The sequence below is a fragment of the Artemia franciscana genome, chromosome 19 (genome assembly GCF_032884065.1).
Source record: "Artemia franciscana chromosome 19, ASM3288406v1, whole genome shotgun sequence".
NCBI lineage: Eukaryota > Metazoa > Arthropoda > Branchiopoda > Anostraca > Artemiidae > Artemia > Artemia franciscana.
In genome coordinates, this window is record NC_088881.1 from 10,192,854 (window position 1) to 10,211,002 (window position 18,149).

Genomic DNA, 18,149 nt, shown 5'->3' on the forward strand with positions numbered 1-18,149 from the left:
TCGTATTTAAGCAATTACCAGCGGTAAATATTGTTGCAATCAGACACGAAAGAAATAATTGAGACCCATCACTTCTTGACAAGATGATGACAAACAAGATCAAGGTCTTCAAATGTATAAAGCAATATTTAAACTTGAGACGACTACAAATCATTCTGCATAATTGAAATATTCCACACTCCCCTGTACACTCCACTTCTGTTAACAGAAAACACCAGTGAGTGCAAAACAAAGTTTGTTTGTGGCATCAAGCATGTGTACAGCAAAAACAACAACAACGGCCAACCGTGGCCAAAGTCTCATAATTTATGGGCCCCTAATCTTTATAATTGAGCAGTTTTCGGCTATAGCCTTTGTAACAACCCGTGTAACAGACGTAACGGCTAACAGGCAACAGGTTAACAGGCAACAGGTTAACAGGCAACAGGTTAAATAGCCTGTGTAACAGACAAAATTATTGAAATCTAATAGTGCTTCATAAGCTGATTAAAAAAATCAAATGTAGATGGCAGCTGAGAATCAAAGCGAACACAAATCAGCTTATATATAAAGAAGAATACCCCCCCCCCCCTTCAGACCCTAAACTTGAATACATAGAAAAGACAAGTAAAAGCCAGATTTTACGTTAACAACAAATGCAAGCACAGCAAACAGGCCCATTACATCCTTTATCGTCAGCTTGTTTGAATCTATGTACCATTAGTTTCCATAATTAGGTATTTACCTTCTACATGGGTTGTTAGCCTCTGTAACAGACATAATTATTCAAATGCAAAATTGTTTGATAAGGTGAATAGAAAAAAAAAAATCAAATTTAGAGACCACCGTTAAACCAAAAAGAAATATATATATACGACTTCTGTTATACTAATTGCATTTGATTGATAAGTTTAAACCCAATGAATTTTCATGAATTTCGGATGAATAGATCCACAGGTAATTAGGGCTACCCTCATAGTTAAATAGGGTTAATTGCCAAAAAGACTCTGAAAGGTTTTCCATTGTTTCCAAGTATATGCAAAGACTTTTGAAAGATTTTGAAATTGAAAACAATACAGAAAAAATTAGCATGGTCCTTGCTCACGGATGACACCCAAAATCCTGAAGTGTTCCACATTTTTTGCCATCCCTGTTCCCATTTTATCATTAATTTTGTATTTATAGCAACGATAGATATATTAAAATCCATTCGTTGCAAAATTTTAAAATGAAATGTCACTCAAGCTTGTCTGGTGTTTTCTTAAAAATTTAAGATGGTGGGGGAGATACGTTTTTCCATATCAACGGGGAGTAATTCGTCATATTTCTTGATGTTCTAAAAAATGAAAAAAAGCATTTTAATAAAAAAAATCATACAATAGGTATTTTTGAGGATCTAGACAGGAGGATACAAACTTCCAGAAGGAGATTCATGGGTTGAATGTCTTCCCCTGAATTGACCTTGCTGAACTGTAATAAGTCTAAAGATGTATAATTTTTGTTTCAGTGTTTCATTTTGTTTCAAAATTTATTAATTTCTCGTCCAGAAGTTCTATTTTGTTCGTACTATGTTGACTGTCCCTTAACGCATTACAAACCAACGTAATGTAGAATTCAAAGTAGGGGTTTACACTATTCGATACTGCCATGTCACGGTCTATTAGCCAGTTCAAGAGTGTGTCAAACTTTACCTTCAGGGAAGTTGTTAATGAATCAAGTTTTTTGGTAATTTTTGATTTATAGGTGAAGTTTCTCCGATGATTGCTGAAAGATTATAAAAACGTTATTTTTATTAATAAACTATTTGCTATCTCTCTCTCTCTCGCTCTCTCTCTCTCTCTCTCTCTCTCTCTCTCTCTCTCTCTCTCTCTCTCTCTCTCTCTCTCTCTCTCTCTCTCTCTCTCTCCTTCTCTCTCTCCCTTTCTAAGAAAAACTTACTCTGAAAAGTTATGTAACATAGCGTAGTTATATGTAATGCTAGTGGGAAATGTTAAATAGCGTAGTTTGAAAGCGCTATAAAGACCAAAAAAGGAGACCAGACCAGTAAGAACATTACATAGAAATGAGAAGAAAATTTAATAAGTGGCAGGAGAAGCATGCCAGATGAGACTTGGGTTCTACTTAAGTTTCTACGGAATTAAGCATAGCGTGCAAGTCTCTTATACGAGTCATAATTTAATTTTACAAAACGCCCTAAAGACACTTTCTTGGCAACTAATGATGTATCATTAATTCTTTTCAGTTTAAATTCCGATCTTAAATATTCACCCTTGGACATGTATTGCTTTTAATATGATGAGATTTATTGATGAAAAAGAGCAGTCTACTACATGGTCACTTAAACCAATTATATTTCTGTAACATAAATAACGTCACAAAGAGAAAATACAAGGCAACGAATAAGAGAGAAGAAGCAGAAAAAAACTTTTTGAGAAAATTTTAAAACAAACAAAATTTACAAAAAAAAACCATGATTTCCTATAGGATTTATGTAAAAAGACTATCAACGCTATTCACGTTTACGACCCTCTGCAGGCTTTTTTTCCATATTGATACTGGCTAATCAGTCCATGTTGTCTGTTGTTAGTTTGAATTTTTTTCTCGCTGTTTATCGTTTTTTTTTATTTATAATACTCCGTATTTTATGTGTTTATACTTTTACGGGTAATAAAGTTCGTTCATTCATTCATTCACAGTAAACAAATTACACGTTACTCGACTGAACCAACAAGTCGTTGGTGATATTATGTTCTTAGGAATATATTCTAGGTAATCAATGTGTTGACTATGGGACGCTTGCCAACTGAAGTTAAGCGTCACAATATCGTAACAAGTCATTTGCGCAATCGATTTCTTAAATGGATTTTTGGTAAGTGTTATCAGAGATCTGCTTATGGGAATCTTTTTCGGTGTCATTCCGACAATATGCAAACCACGCTCCACACATTCTAATCCAGGTCCCCGAGTCCCCATCCAGGGCCCCAAATCCCTCTCAATTTTTTTCTTCCCATTTTTATTTTTATTTTTATGAATTTATCTGGATTTTACGAGGAAGGTCTTAATTTTTACAGTTTGGTCTTTTGGATTTCTATGTATTGGTCTTAAAGTTATAGAGGTTGTCCATGATTCCTACAGTTTGGTCTTAATTTCTATGATTTAGTCAGAATCTCTAGGGTTGAACCCGATATTTATTACTTCATCTGCATTTCTGTGCAATATGATTCTATAAAGAAGCATATGAAGTCAGCAATTTGGAGGATTGCTATTTGAAATAGTATTGATTAGTCACGAGGTTAGTTATACCTGCTAACCATGGGAAATGCAGGATATGTGATAAATGATGTGTTCTGTAAATAGGAACTGAAACGTCACAAAACTGGGGAAGGGTAAGAATATAATACATTACACAAGAGACCAGACACAAGGTGATTTTAAAATGTACCGCCCCGCCCAGTATTTGTAAATAAGCGGTGTTTACAGAGTAGTACTGTATGATAATGCTACTATTCGCTTAGTCAGTCAGCCTTTTGGTTAAAAAATTGAAGGATGAATATTTGTTATCATACTTTACAGATCATATCGATCTCATAGCCTTCCCACCTTATAAAATCTAAACAGGTTTCATTGGTGAAACTTTGAAAATCCACCAAAAGATTGTAAATTTTCGGTTGAAAGATTTTTTACAACTATCCCTCTTATCTTTCGTGGAAGCAATGAACTAATTTTGATTATTTTTTTTTCAGTTGAACGACTCAGAATCAACTAGTGATGATAACCTAGATAGAAAATTGAAAGACACCACTCTTTCTCTCAAGAATCAGATGAGCAACTTGAGATCTCAAAATGAAGCAGAACTTCTTAACTTGACTATATACGTTGATGACAGAATTAACATCATTTCTCGGACTGTAGAGACAAAACTTAGCAGTAATGTGTTGCTAGTCCGAGAGTCGATGTATAATACCAGCAAGGCTTTTATTGATGACCTTGAGGTGAGTGAAGTTGCTCCGACGCTAGTCACACTATCTAGGCTCAAGGTCATATTAAGTGAGGGGAGTAAAGGGTTAGAGCCTCACCACCCCTGAGATGTTTGTCCAACTCGTAAAAACGTAGCAAATGTAGATAAACAAATTTTTGATAAGTTTTGTGAAGTTACTTTTTGTAATCCTCCTCCAAACAAAAATCCTGAATATGGTCCTTATGGCCCTTAATACATCAGGCTAAACCAATGTTTGCTCATTTTGCTTTCAATTTTATGTTCATCTTACTTACAGACTGTTGCAAAACCTGACCAAATAGCCATATTTTAATTAAATTGTATATCAATATTCAAGCCCAGCGCTTAACAAATATTGAAATGTTTTGAAAGATGTACTAGTTTAAGAAGCTACAGATCTATTTACACTATAATATGAAAAAGCAAGGTTTTTTCAACTAATAGTAAGGAGCAACATCAATAGTTAACACCAACAGAAATTATTATTTATATGAGGGGGGCTACCCTCTCCACAGTACCTCACTCTTTATGCTAACGTTTTTTAGACCTTATAAAATGCTTATTACTGTAATTAAACAACCCTTTCATTCTTAGAGATTAGGGATGAAAAGTCAAATTTTATCATTAAGGAGAGGGCAGCTTTCTTTTTATAAGGAATAATTTCTATTTGTTTTTAGTTTTGATGATGATCCTTACTTTCAATTGGAAAAACCCTTATTTTGGTTTAATTTCTGATCGTTTTGAATAATTCTGAGAAAGCCGGCTCCCCTTACATGAAAAATTCCTTCTCCCCAAGGACAATCCCTCCAAGGAAAGTTATTCCCACATAAAATCCCCCCCCCACACACAGAAAAATTCCTCTCAGACAATTCCATTCTAGTTGAAGATTCGTCCCAAAATTTTCTTGTGCGTTGTTCCAGGTGATAATTTTTTCTTAGCGCATTTTCATTTGAAAAGTAATTTCATTTGAAAAGATTATTTTTTAAATACTGCCGGAAATCCCCACCTCCGTGGAAAAGTTTTCCTGCAAATAACCCACCCCTAAGGAGAAAGTCGCTCCAGCAGCAAATTCCTCCTGGAGAATTTATCCTGTGGAAAACTCCCCTATGGCGTATCTCTCCCGTGAAAAACCCTCGTCCTACGGAAAGATTCTCTGGACAACTCTGACCCGGTAAAAAGTTCCCCCTGGACAATTCTCCTTAACATCTCCACATGTAAAATTGATTCACCAAAGAGAGTGAATGATTAATAAAAAGGAATTCATATAAAAATCCCGGTAAATTCAGGAATTATCCCCCAGTGTAAAGTTTTCCCTGGGAAGTTCACCCCCCCCCCAAAAAAAAAAAATCCTTCCCGCGGAAAATTCCCCATGTAAAAAAGTGACCACCCCACCCTAAAATGTATGCATACTTCTCAATAACAGATACTATACCTAAACAATGGTCAGAATTTTTAACTTTTCCAGGGATTGTAGGGGTCATATTATCTCCAAAAGAATAATTATTGGACATTTCAGCTATGTAGAACAAAATGACAATCTCAAAATTTTAATCGGATTATTTTGAGAAAACAAGTGATCGGAGGGGCTAGTTGTCCTCCGATCTGTTTGGTTACTTAAAAGGTCACTCGAACCTTGAATTTTTGTTCAAATGAGCTCTTTCTTGATATTCTAGGACCATGGCTCGATACAACCAGCCTTGGGAATAAAAAAAAATAAATAAACACGCATCCATGATCTTACTTTTGGCAAAAAAGACAAAATTCCCCATTTTTGAAGATGGGAGCTTGAAACTTCTACAATAGGATTATCGGAAACACTAAAGCAGATGGTGTGATTTTCATGAATATTCCTTGGTTTTTAAGGTGTGTTTTCCCCTTTTTCAAAATCAGGCAAATTGTTTCAGGCGCGTAGCTTTTGATAGGTAACACTAGGCTTAATGAATTTTAGATATCTCGAATCAGAATATCAAACCAATTCTTTTGATGTGTCTACTGATATCAAAATTCTATTTTTAGAGTTTGGTTACTATTGAGCCTTTCCGCTCCTTACTTGCAGTTCGTTACCACGAACTGTTTGACAAAAGAATACAGAGTATTATATAAGTATTTGAAATACCTTATAGAAGGTGCTTTATATACATATAATTGAGGGTCACCTCCTAATATCCTTTAGTATTCTGGAATAATGATAATTGATTTAAACCCTCTTTGCATACATAAAATACACTTAGAGGAACACAAAAATCGGAAAGTAAAATAAAATAGAGACGATAAATAAGAAAAAAGCTCACAAAAAAGAAACTGGATCTCAGCTACTTAATCAATAAAAGAATTAAGTAGAAAGTTGACAATATTTTGTTGACACTTGTGGTACCTATCCATAAGCTTGCTGAGGAAATTTCGAAACCGCCAATCTACTTGAAATGAACCGATTGCAAGTCCAGAGCAGCAAATGCAGAAGAGGAAGAATAAAGATCTAGTTTTCTTCCGCTCAGCTATTGAGAAAAAAAAAATCCCCAAAGGGGTGAAGAAGAAGACATGCTGTGCAAAAATTAAGCGTTTTAAAGTCTTCCCAGGGATAACAAGGGGTATAACAGGGATAACCCAGGCTTAACACCGAGATAACAAGTGTTTTAGTGTTCTTAACATTTCATACAAATGGGGGACCTAAATAATTCAGATGACGATGCAGAAACAGCTCCTCCGTTAACATTCATAGTAACAGAAGGTTGTTGAGACGAACCGTAGACGAGAAGCTCAGATATAGAGTAGGAGACTTGAAGCCAAATCACATTGAGACCAGAGTAAACTATATGAACTGTATTTTGGAAAACCTAGAGATCATCTGATAATATAGGATGATATCGTCTCCGTAACAAAGGTGGCTTACATCAATATGGGGCGTAATTAGAAATGGGGGAACATTTTTAGTAACGGTATCTGATGACAATATTGAAAAGAGCCGGACTAAGCACTGAGCGTTGTTTCATACCTTTCTGAAGAGTGATGGGTTTGCTTAGCTGGCTCTCTAGCCACACCTGTATGGACACATTGCCATACCAATTTCATCTCAATAGAGAAAAAATACCATATGATTAAACCTTAATTGAAAAAACGCTATTAAAATTTTGTCACTATTTTCACTTTTCATTTTTCCAAATATTTCATACACTTGTTAGGAAGATCTTAAGGAAGTAAGGACATTATCCTCTAGAGAAAAATATTATTACAAATCTTGAAAAATTCTCAAGTATAAAATAGTAGTATAACGCTTAAAGCTTTTTTTTTTCAAAATCCTTTGTGATTTTTTTCAAGCCTAGTACACCCCCCTCAAATGAATTAGCGTATAAGCAAAAAAATAGAACATACGTATTAATATTATTACAGAATGTTTGTTAATTATAATATATTTGTTCGTTTATTTATGGAATTAATTTAGTTGTCATTTATGAACTAATTAATTACAATAAATTATTTATGATCTATGGATTAGAATTACTGAAAATTTACTTTCAGTATTAGATGGGGTTGAGACCCTCCCCCCCTGCTGGTGGTACATTTGGCTCTAAGCCCTAAAGGCGATTTTTTGAAAAGCGACTTTGTATAGTCTAAAATAAATCAGCGAAAAGAATATATTCAGAAAACTGTTTAAAATCATTTTCCGTCAACAAATCTTGATGTTTAAATATACTATTTCATACTTTATTTGGAACTATACCAAAGAATTAGGATTTTGGATAAAAAAATTTTCACCATATTCGATATACTTTTTTTCGGAACAACATTTTTCCGAATGTAAGGGCCTATTTATGAAAATCTTCGCAAGAAAATAAAGGGGGGGATCAGTAATTAAATGAAGGAAAAGATTTATATCAGAGTCAAAAGTAGCAAAAGTCTTTACATTCGCCATGCCCCCACATGCAGGCTCTTTCAGGGCCATTTGGGGGGGGAACAGGGTCAGTTCCACAGGACATAGTAGCAGGTGGGGGTGGCACGGTGGGGAATTGCCTACTTTAATCAGAACTTTCACTTTGGTTCAGCTTTTCTTTGCTTATATTTGAGTCAGGAGGGGGACTGTTTGTATACCTTACCTTATGTGCTTGCACAGAAATAGGCACCTTACATCATATCTCACAAACTCTACATCATAGCCTAGAATCTTATATCACAACAAAGGCAAATCCAATCCTCCATGGGCACTTCAGTCTAGCAAACAGTTTTGGGAGCTACAAGAAGCTTAGAAATAGAAATTAATCCTCACCAAGTATATATCCGATCTTGACTATTCTATTTCACTGCTTACTTGGAACTTTTCCTATCTCTAAAACAACTAGGATCTAAATAACTTACTAAAGGAGGTGTGGATTTTCTGTTATTACCCATTCTAAGTCTTATCTGGTTCTTTTTACTGGCTTAGGCTTAGCAAAACCAGCCAAAGAAATCATAAAATATAAAATGAACTGGAATTTTTTCTCGAGATTAAGTAACTTTAAATGTTCCTTTGATGTCATGCTATCTTTTTATACGATTCTGTTCCACACCAAAGCTATTTGGCACAATTGAATGGATTATAATCGTGTGATTGTGGAGTTTAATTGAACTGGACCTATTCAGACCTATTCAAGTGAAGCTCTCAATTTTTTTCTTTCTCTATATTTGTTTCTCTTAACAGGTGATAAGGGTTACTAAAGTACCTAGGACAATTAAAATAAAATAGTAGTGGGTGAACAGGCAAGATCATATCCGCGGGAGGTGAAGGTCTTGACGTCCCCTCCCCGCCAAGATAAAAATCGTACGACTCATAAAAGCGTAACAAAAGCTTATGCGAACAAATCTTTGATGCGTTTTTTTCTGTAAGCCCCCCCCCCTTACAAAAATAGCCCAACAAACAAGAGTTTTGGAGCTTTGTGAACAAGTTTCATTGAAACTTGAACAGCCATACATACCTTTAAAATTGGGAAAAATTGTAAATTAAATTTTTTAATGAGGCAGAACTCTAAAGACAAATTGATATTTATTGCTAAAAAAATCTCTTTAGGACCGGAGCAAAAAAAACACAAAATTTGCGAACATAATAAAGACACAAATAATACAAAACAATAACAATACAAAACTATATCTAGATTCCAACAATAGCACAACAATTACAAAAACACTCACAATAAGACGTACAATACCATGATGATAACATGCATAATAGCACAAAACATCAGACATATACCAGCACGCATAATTATCACATAAAACGATATATTTGTAACCTCACTGACCTTAATCTAGTTAACGTAAGAAAACCTGTTTTTTTTAACTGAAAGTCAGGAGCGACATTAAAACTTAAAGCGGACCAAAATTATTTTGTATATGAGGGGGTTTGCTCCCTCCTTACCAACTTACTTTAGCATAACTTTAGCATAAAGAGCGTGGTGTTGAGAAGTTGGCAACAACCTTAAAATACGTAATAATCTCTGTTCGTTTTACGTTTTATTGTTGCTCCTTACTTTCAGTTGATATGTTTTTTTTTTAATAATGCAGAATGTCTGGCTTAACCTCCATGGAAATATCCTCTGGGCAATTCAACCCTGATGAAAATTTAGCCGGGCAATTACCTTTAACATCTCCGAGTTCGCATATGAAATCTGGCAAATTCCCCCAGTATAAACAGTGAAAAATCCCCCAACAGAAAATTTGTCCTCCCCTCCCTACCCAAAAAATGTATGAATACCCTATAAAAATAATATACGTAAGCAATGGGCAAATTTTATAACTTAAACACCTTTTCCCCGGGGCTTTGGGGAGTCTTTTTGTCTCCAAAGACATAATTTTTTAGTCTTTTAACTATGCTGAGCAAAATAGTTATCTCAAAATTTTGATTTGACGATTTTGGGAAAAATTTGGCGTGGGAGGGGACCAGTTCCCCTCCAATTACTTATTCGCTTAAAAATAGCAGTAGAACTTTTCTAAGCCGTTACAACGAGCCCTCTTCCGAAGTTATACGCTCACTGGGTCCATACGATTACCCAAGAAAAAAAAAACAAATAAACACGTATCCTTGACCTTTCTTCTGGCAGAAATAAAATTTGTTACATTTTTGTAGTTTGGAGCTTAAAGCTTTTGCACTAAGGTTCTCAGGTACGCTGAATTTGACGATAAGATTTTCATTTAGATTCACTGACTTCTAGAGTGTTTTCACCCCATTTTTTGAAAATCAGGCTACTTTTCTCAGGCTCGAAGCCTTTGGTGGATAACAATAAACTTAATGAAACTCAAATGCTTTAAATCAGCATAAAAATTTGATTCTTGTGATATTTCTGTTGTGATCAAAATTACGTCTTCTAGAGTTTCCACTACTATTGAGTCGGGTCGCTCCCTACTTACTGTTTATGCCACAAGCTGTTTGATTAATTTTGAAAATGAAATCTCCACGTGATATACACACACGGACAAATTTACCCAACATTTTAAAATCATCGAAATACTTACTTTAGAAATACTTTCAAGTCAATACATTTTTCCAAAACGCCTCTCTCCTTAAGTCTACTAACTTTTAAATGTACCCATTAAATGGAATAATCGTTCTTCCTCTCCGGACATTGGACACTGATAGACTCTATTTTTGATTCTATAATTCCCAATACGTCCCCTCCTCTCAGCTATGCGGAAAAATCAATACGAGTTGATATTACTCATCTTACCACCTCACTACTCACCCTCAGTTTAAAATTCAGTTTCTACTCCCTCCCTCCAAGCATTCTTAGCCAGCCTAAGCAACATCGGGGAGTTGGGAGGTAAACATTGACATGTTCATTTTGAACAAAGTTTTTTCCTCGAAATTGCTTGAATTTTATGAAAAATAGCACAAGTTAGAACAGTTAGATATTTCAATTGTCAGCTATAGTTCACCTGATAACTAAAAACAGCATAGATCTAACAAAGGCGGGTAGTGAGTGAGAGGCAACCATATTACATCTTCATATACAATTACTTTTTATCTAGGATTAATAGTTATAAAGTATTATGTTATTAAGTTGATCTAGGAAAATCTTTGGTACTTAAAATGCAAAAGATCTCCAGGAAATAGTTGTATAAATTAAGGGTGCTAGAAAATAATGTAAAATAAAGTTAAACCTAATAGAAGAGTTGCATCTGGAAACTTCTCTAAGCCATTCATGTTTCCTCGCTACAAAACACATACAAAACACGACAAAAACACATAAAAACACTGAAGGACAGATTAGAAGATGAGCAAACACCCGCTCAAACTCATAGACATAAAGAAAGAGATAGAGATAGACAAGCAAACAAGCAGTCAGACACACAAGCACAGAGAGACAGAGAGAGAGAGAGAGAGAGAGAGAGAGAGAGAGAGAGAGAGAGAGAGAGAGAGAGAGAGAGAGAGAGAGAGAGAGAGAGAGCGTGAGAGGAAGAAAGAGAGAGAGAGACGGAGAGACAAAAAAACATACAAACACACTGAATCAGACACACAAAGACAGACATTGGGACTGAGAGGCAAAAACTCATACAAACACAAAGATTCATAGATTCATGCATTCTGAGTGGAGAAAAGCAAACATCCGCTCAGACAAACAGGGACAGAGAGCAAGAGAGACAAAATCACATGCAAAACACACAGATTCATACACACAAACAGACGAAGACAGACACGGGGACAAGCAAAACCCAAACAGACACATAGGCAGAGAGATGGAGAGAGAGAGAAAGAAAGAGAGAGAGAGAGAGAGAGATAAGCAAACATCCACTCAGACACACAGGCAAAGAGAAAGAGACAAAATAAACACCTACAAACACATAGAGTCAGACACAATAAACACTAAGCAGTTCAGGTTTATCCTTCTCAACATTCCAAAGTTTCCTCGCTACAAAAAAAAGGAAAAGTTACATAGTTGTGAGTCCTACTTAAAGGATTAACTTGCATTCACAGTTTCTTACTCTCATGTTATAATATTGCTTTAGCTAGGGGATGAAGTGAGTCATATTGTGTAGGAAACTCACTGTCCTCTAATAATTTTTTTATGTAAGGCTCATCTCTGGCTCTATTTTCTATCCCGAAGAATCTCAAGGTATCTGCAGTAAAGAAAAAAAAGGTAAAGGATACGGCATTAGACTTTACAGTCCGTACCGGCGGTGCTGATCTCCGTTTCTTGGCCCTTCAGCCAGGAAGTGCAATGGGGGGTTGGGGGCCAGCCATCTTGTGCTTTCGCACACCCTTCCTGTTTACCTTCCCCAGATTTCTCCAGGTACCCATTTAGAGCTGGGTCGACTCTGGCTAAGCTTACAGAGTCATGCCACTGACCCCCGTCCCAAACTGAAGAATTGGGTACACCGGGATTCGAACCCGCGTCCTCTCAGACAAGGGATCCCGAATCCAGCGCACCAACCCATTCCTCCAGGATGGCTTATCTGCAGTACCAGTATTATGATTATTAAGGCTGTTAGGCTCACTGAGTTGAAGCATTTGTATTTGTCATTAGTCTTATTGTGCCTTTCCTCTGCTTAGAAATGTTATTTTCATGGGATGAAAATAATGGGGCTGCATCCCATTTTCATGGGATGCAGCCGAATAGACTAGTACATAACGCTATACTAAATTTTGCCGTGCGGACGAAATCAAAAGGTAATGCAAATGCCGATATTATCAAAACTGGTTGCGATTTTTTCGCCGACGATTTGGTGAGCGAAGTGAAGAAAACAATTTGGTCTGTGGCGAATTATGCTACTCGACCAAGTGAAAGGCTGAAAGTTGCTGATACATTTGCATACATTTTGAAAGTTTTAGACTACTGTGATAAGAATTCAGTGGAACTCCCGAAGTTTGTCATATACGAACCGGACGAAGTCTCCACAATTCCTGGCGAGGCAAGCGCTACGTTAACCCGCAAGGTAAATGATTTATGTCTAGAATTTAAGAATTTTGTGCCTACGGCTAAAATACAGAGCCTATGCTGCCCTTCAGCGAATAGTGTACCAGGCCCCGCCAATCCTGTAACAGTCAATCCCCAGACATCCTATGCCATTGTTCTTAAAATGCCAAAGTCTCTTGATAATCCCATTGCTCGCAAACAGTTTTCGGATACCATCTGCCCCAACTCAGCCGAAATAAGTGAGCTAAAAAAGGTGAGACAGGACTGGAAATTATTCGTCAAGTCCAAATCTTCTGCTGAAAAGATCGTTGAGAAAATGAAAGTTAGTAAGCCTGAGGTCTCTGCCATGCTCAAAGAGAAAATGTTTATTGCTGTTTTGAAAAAGGTTCCACCTAGTATGACCCAGACTGATACAGAATCCCTTGTTCCATGTGCATTAAAAGCAATAGAAATCGGTAGCTTCGAGCACTCCAAAGTGTTCAAGCTGTATTTCGGGACCAGTAAGGATATCGAAGACTTTCTTGCAGTCTCAGTCCGAATCAGTTATGAGAAGCTGCCTGCTGAAGAATTCAAATTTATCCCAAAAAGATGTTATTCGTGCCATAGAGTTGGTCACTTAGCGACTAATTGCGTATTGACGCCTATATGTGGTCGTTGTGGTGCTTCTGATCACACATCCACGAAGGACAATTTGTGCACTAAAGATATGTACTGCATTATATGCAAAAAGAAAGGCCATACATGCTATAACATAAGATGTCCGGCTAATAAAGCGATAATCAATTTGAATACCCTACCAAAATTAATCTAGAACCCGCTTGTGCTAAGCATTTAGTTGCAAAGTGGAATTTAAATGGAAATATCCTTAACCGGTCTATTTTTATCGAGGACCTTCTTTCAAGATACGATATTGTGTGTTTGCAGGAACATTTTGCAACCTCTCTCAGCCTTCCGTTATTGAACCTTTCACCAAACCATCAAGTTTTTACAGTTGCAGCCAAACGCTCTCGCACTCATGGCTGGCCATCTGGCGGCCTTGCGACTTACGTTAGATCCTCTCTATCCACTTCTATGTTTGACTCGGCATTAGACTTTCTCGCTATCAAAATCCAAGATATGGTTATAGTGAATGTTTACCTCCCTATGGACTATCGTGATGATCGATCAGATAGACAGTTTGCCATAAGTATTGCAAGACTATCCAAATGTATTGATAAAATAAAAAGCATGGACTTTTGTGTCTGATAACAGGTGACTTTAACTGTGATCTTGAAAAACCGAGCGGCAACAACAGTTCAAGTTCTAATTGTGCTAATATGTTACTCGGTATGCTAGGTGATGAATTTATACTCGCGTCTAAGAATAAGAATTTTTCATATATTCATAATTCGGGAAGTATGTCAAACCTAGATCATGTTATGCACACTCGATCACTTACACCGACTGAGGTTCTTGTTTCTTATTCAAATTTTACATCAGACCATTTTCCATTGTTTTTCAATATTGATTTAAATAGTAGTGTTCCGCCTCCTCCTGGAAGGCTCCATAAGCGTCCTTATTTTGTTTGTGATTGGAAACGTGCGTCTATGAGTTCATTTCAGTCGACTTGTGATGAACTTGCTTCAAAAATCCGCGTTCCTTTCTATCTGCTGATGGTTAGTTCTAAGAACTATCCGGCGGAATCACGAGTTCGGTTGAATATTTATTGTGGTGAGCTTGTACACGCATTACATCTCACTGAACAGTCAGCTGTACCATTTAGACGGGTGTGGCCTGGTACCGAAATACCAGGCTGGTCTGCAAATGTTAATCTTCAAAACGCGTGTAGTTCGGCTAAATTCTGGGTTTCGGTTTGGTGTGAGGCTGGGTGTCCTCGAGACGGATGGGTGAATAAGCTTCGAATTCATAGTAAACCGAAATTCGCGAAAGAACTTTCACTACACCGTAGTGCAATTATTCGTTCTTCATCTCAGGCTATCCTTACCCACCCAAATAAACTTTCGTCTTCATTGTTTAAAGAAAGATCTCATGTAACAATGACCTCAATATCTCGAGATAATTGGGTTCAGCATTATAGAAATGAATTTTCGGCTCCTGATGTCAAGCTACAAAAAAGCTTCAGTGTGAAACTGGATGATTTCTTCTTACGTAAGCGAGAAGAAAACAGTCTGGGTGTTATAATTACGAGGTGTTCTATCCGTTCTGCTATTAAAAAACTAAAAAAAAAGAAATCGCTTGGTTGTGATGGTATATCAATTCAGCACCTGCTGTTTTGCAGTGAGTTGTTCCTTGAGCACCTTGCCCTGCTTTTTCAAATAGTTTTTAACCTGGGTATAGTGCCTGATTCTTTTTCAATAGGAATATTGACACCTGTGCCTAAAAAGGGAAAGCCACTTAGCCAATGCTCGTCTTTCCGACCTATAACTGTGGCTACAGTTTTTGTAAGTTATGAGGCACTTATTGTCGATGAACTACGGTCAAAATGCACAGTCCCAGACCATAAATTCGGTTTTCAGCCAAGTCTTGGTTGTGGCCACGCTCTTTCTGCTCTTGTTTTGGCTTTGATAGATGCTGAGAAAAGCGGTGAGAGCATAGCTCTCGCTGCCCATGATGTCAGAAGGGCCTTTGATTCACTAATTCATGAGCAGATTATTTTAGATATGGGCCTAGTAGGTGTTGATCCAAGTATGTTAAACCCTTTATATGATATGTATAAAAATTTAAAAGCTAGGATTAACCTACCAATAACACCAAACCTGACAAACAACCTGGTACTCCCCGTTGAAAAAGGTGTAAGGCAGGGTGCATTGACATCACCTACCGCATTTAATAACAGCATCGTTAAACCACAATCTAAGTCAAATCTGACATACATTCTGAGAAGAATTGATCTATCGTTAATAAGCTATGCAGACGATGTACTTAATTTGAGCCGCCTCCTTCGCGGTTTAGAGGAGAATTTTATCCAGTTTCAAGTAGAATATGGAAAAATAGGCCTTCAGTTTAACGAAAAGAAATCAGATGTGTTGTTGTTTAATGCTAAGCAAGGGTCTGCTGTTGATGTTAGGCTGGGTGGTTCTACTGTTCGGCTTGCCGAACACATAGTTTATTTGGGGATCCCTATTGGTCGGTCTATGCTTGAAACACGTCATCTTTTGCAGAGTCATCTGCAGAAGCGGATCTCTTTAGCATATATCCGTGTTGTAGTTTATAAGCGTCAGTTTGATCGGTGGATTTTGGCCCATCTATATAATGTAATGGCACTGCCCCATTATCTGTATCTAAGTCCCTTTCGGAGGATTTTCCAAAAGGAAGATTAGAAAGAATTGCGGTCTACATATTATAAATATGCAAAGTACCTCTTACGGCTTCCACCATGGACAAGTAACCGTATTGTGACAAGTCGGTATGGGATTATCGACCCTAAGGAAGCAATATTAGCCCAGATCGCCAGATATAACTCTAATATTGTTACTCATCCTTGGGCAATTATTTTGAGGCAATAGGTTTTTTTTTGTAGTTAGATACCCATTTATTCTTTATTTTTCTTGTGTGTTGTGTATTCTTTTGTAGTGAGTTTTTTTTTGCTTTTTTATCTTATACTCCATCTGTTTCTTTTGATGGGAAATAAATATATGTATGTATGTATGTTATGTTACAATTATCATTTTCAACGTTTCCTTATTCTCAGGTCTTGCGACAAGTGGTCGCCAATACAAGCAATTCTGTTGCTCTGATGTCTGGCCAAGACATGGTGAAAACAAGGTTAATAGAAGAGCTTAGGTCAAATGGTAGGCGACATGACGTGATCCTCCAGAACTTGTCGAAACAAGTGCAAGATTTGCAGCATACAATGCAGGACCAAATGCAGGTACGTCATCCAGGGTTCTAAATCAAAAGAAATATACTTTTATATTCAGTACTATTCCTATGGAAAAACAAATGCCTGCAGGACGTTTTTAAATTTGAACTTATGATTGGAGGAAGTCTTCCGCAATGGCAGCACAGACGAGCCAACCAATCAATGCTTCCTTGAGTAATTCAATCCTTGAATTCTCCAAAATCTCTAAGTTTTCCGAACAAAAATGAGTTCTCTGAAATCCCTTCGAAAATTAATATTAGCAAAAATTAAAAATTTATATTTTGCTGCAACTTCCTGAATTTACGATCATTAATTTTTGAGAAGGTGTTGAAGAAACCATCTTTGGGAAAACTGGGGGAAATCATTTGGAGAAATTAGAGAAATCCCGACAAGTTTTGGAATGTCGGAAAAAAATGATCAGCCCATACTAATATCATTTTTACCTACATCTTTCTTCAAACCTGTTATTCAGAGAAGAAAGAAAAAAATATTCTAATACAAGAAAATGCAATGGAAAGAAAAACTAACAAAGAGCTTAGCCATATAGTAGAAAATGAATAATACATGTAAATATGTTCGTACAACTTCTACTTTAAAAAGTTAGGAAACACCAAAGTAAGATGACCTTTCGTCACCAAAATTTCTGATTTGTGTTGCAAAGTCCATCTGGTTATTTATAATTTTATTAGTTTCGCTATTGCTCCTATTCCATATTTATGTTTATGTGTGTTGTGAATAAAAAATATCAAATTCAAACTAATAGCAGCCTGCATCATGAGCTCAGTCTGATAAAAGCTTGTCTTCTACGTTTTTAACTTAATTTTCGTTATTTTCTCTTTATTTAGTTCTTTTTAAGATTTATTTATTCTATTACTCCCTTATTTTTATTTATTTTTAATATAATTTATTGGAATGACATCTCGTATAGAGGGTTAGGTACTTGTCTTTTATCCTGACCATACTCAAGTGTGAAGTCAGGTTAATCATAATGAAGTATACCGAAATTAAATGAAAATATGATAGTTTAGTAACAAAATTATGGAAACGGCAACAGAGGATTATGGCAAGCAGGCCAGCCAGAACGCATTATATTAAATACCTAACCAACTCTATTTATGAAATATCTAATAAAAATTAACCTCCATAATAGTTAATATCACTCAGGCTAACCTAATTATAACCGAATGCCGACAGAGAAACTGGTTTTACTAAGGTCTAGAACTTTAATTTGGTAGGAATAATACACAAGTACCGCGGCTTACATTATTTTGTTTGTTGATTACTCTTGCTAACAATTATATGGATCAATAAACACCGCTTTCCAAATAAACATTCTTTACATTTTAAGAAAGGAGTTGAACTACTGAATAAAGCTGATAAGGATTTTGAGGATTCTATCAAAAATTAAAAAATGTTTTGTCAAGAAAGCGGT

The 18,149-nt window shown here is 36.4% G+C and overlaps 1 protein-coding gene and 1 non-coding gene across 3 annotated transcripts in view; both read left to right on the forward strand.

Annotated features, from left to right (window-relative positions):
• LOC136039275 (uncharacterized) overlaps positions 1-16,726 on the forward strand; it is a gene marked incomplete at its 3' end in the record, with an annotated part of 105,845 nt that extends 89,119 nt beyond the window's left edge. For both annotated transcript variants that reach the window (XM_065722856.1, XM_065722855.1), the window contains 2 exon segments: positions 3,723-3,971; positions 16,547-16,726. In XM_065722856.1, coding sequence (XP_065578928.1) covers positions 3,723-3,971; positions 16,547-16,726 — 429 coding nt within the window.
• LOC136039729 (U6 spliceosomal RNA) lies at positions 1,017-1,121 on the forward strand. Its single transcript, XR_010620546.1, has one exon. It is a non-coding gene; the product is annotated as a U6 spliceosomal RNA (small nuclear RNA).
• Positions 16,727-18,149: the final 1,423 nt, after the last annotated feature.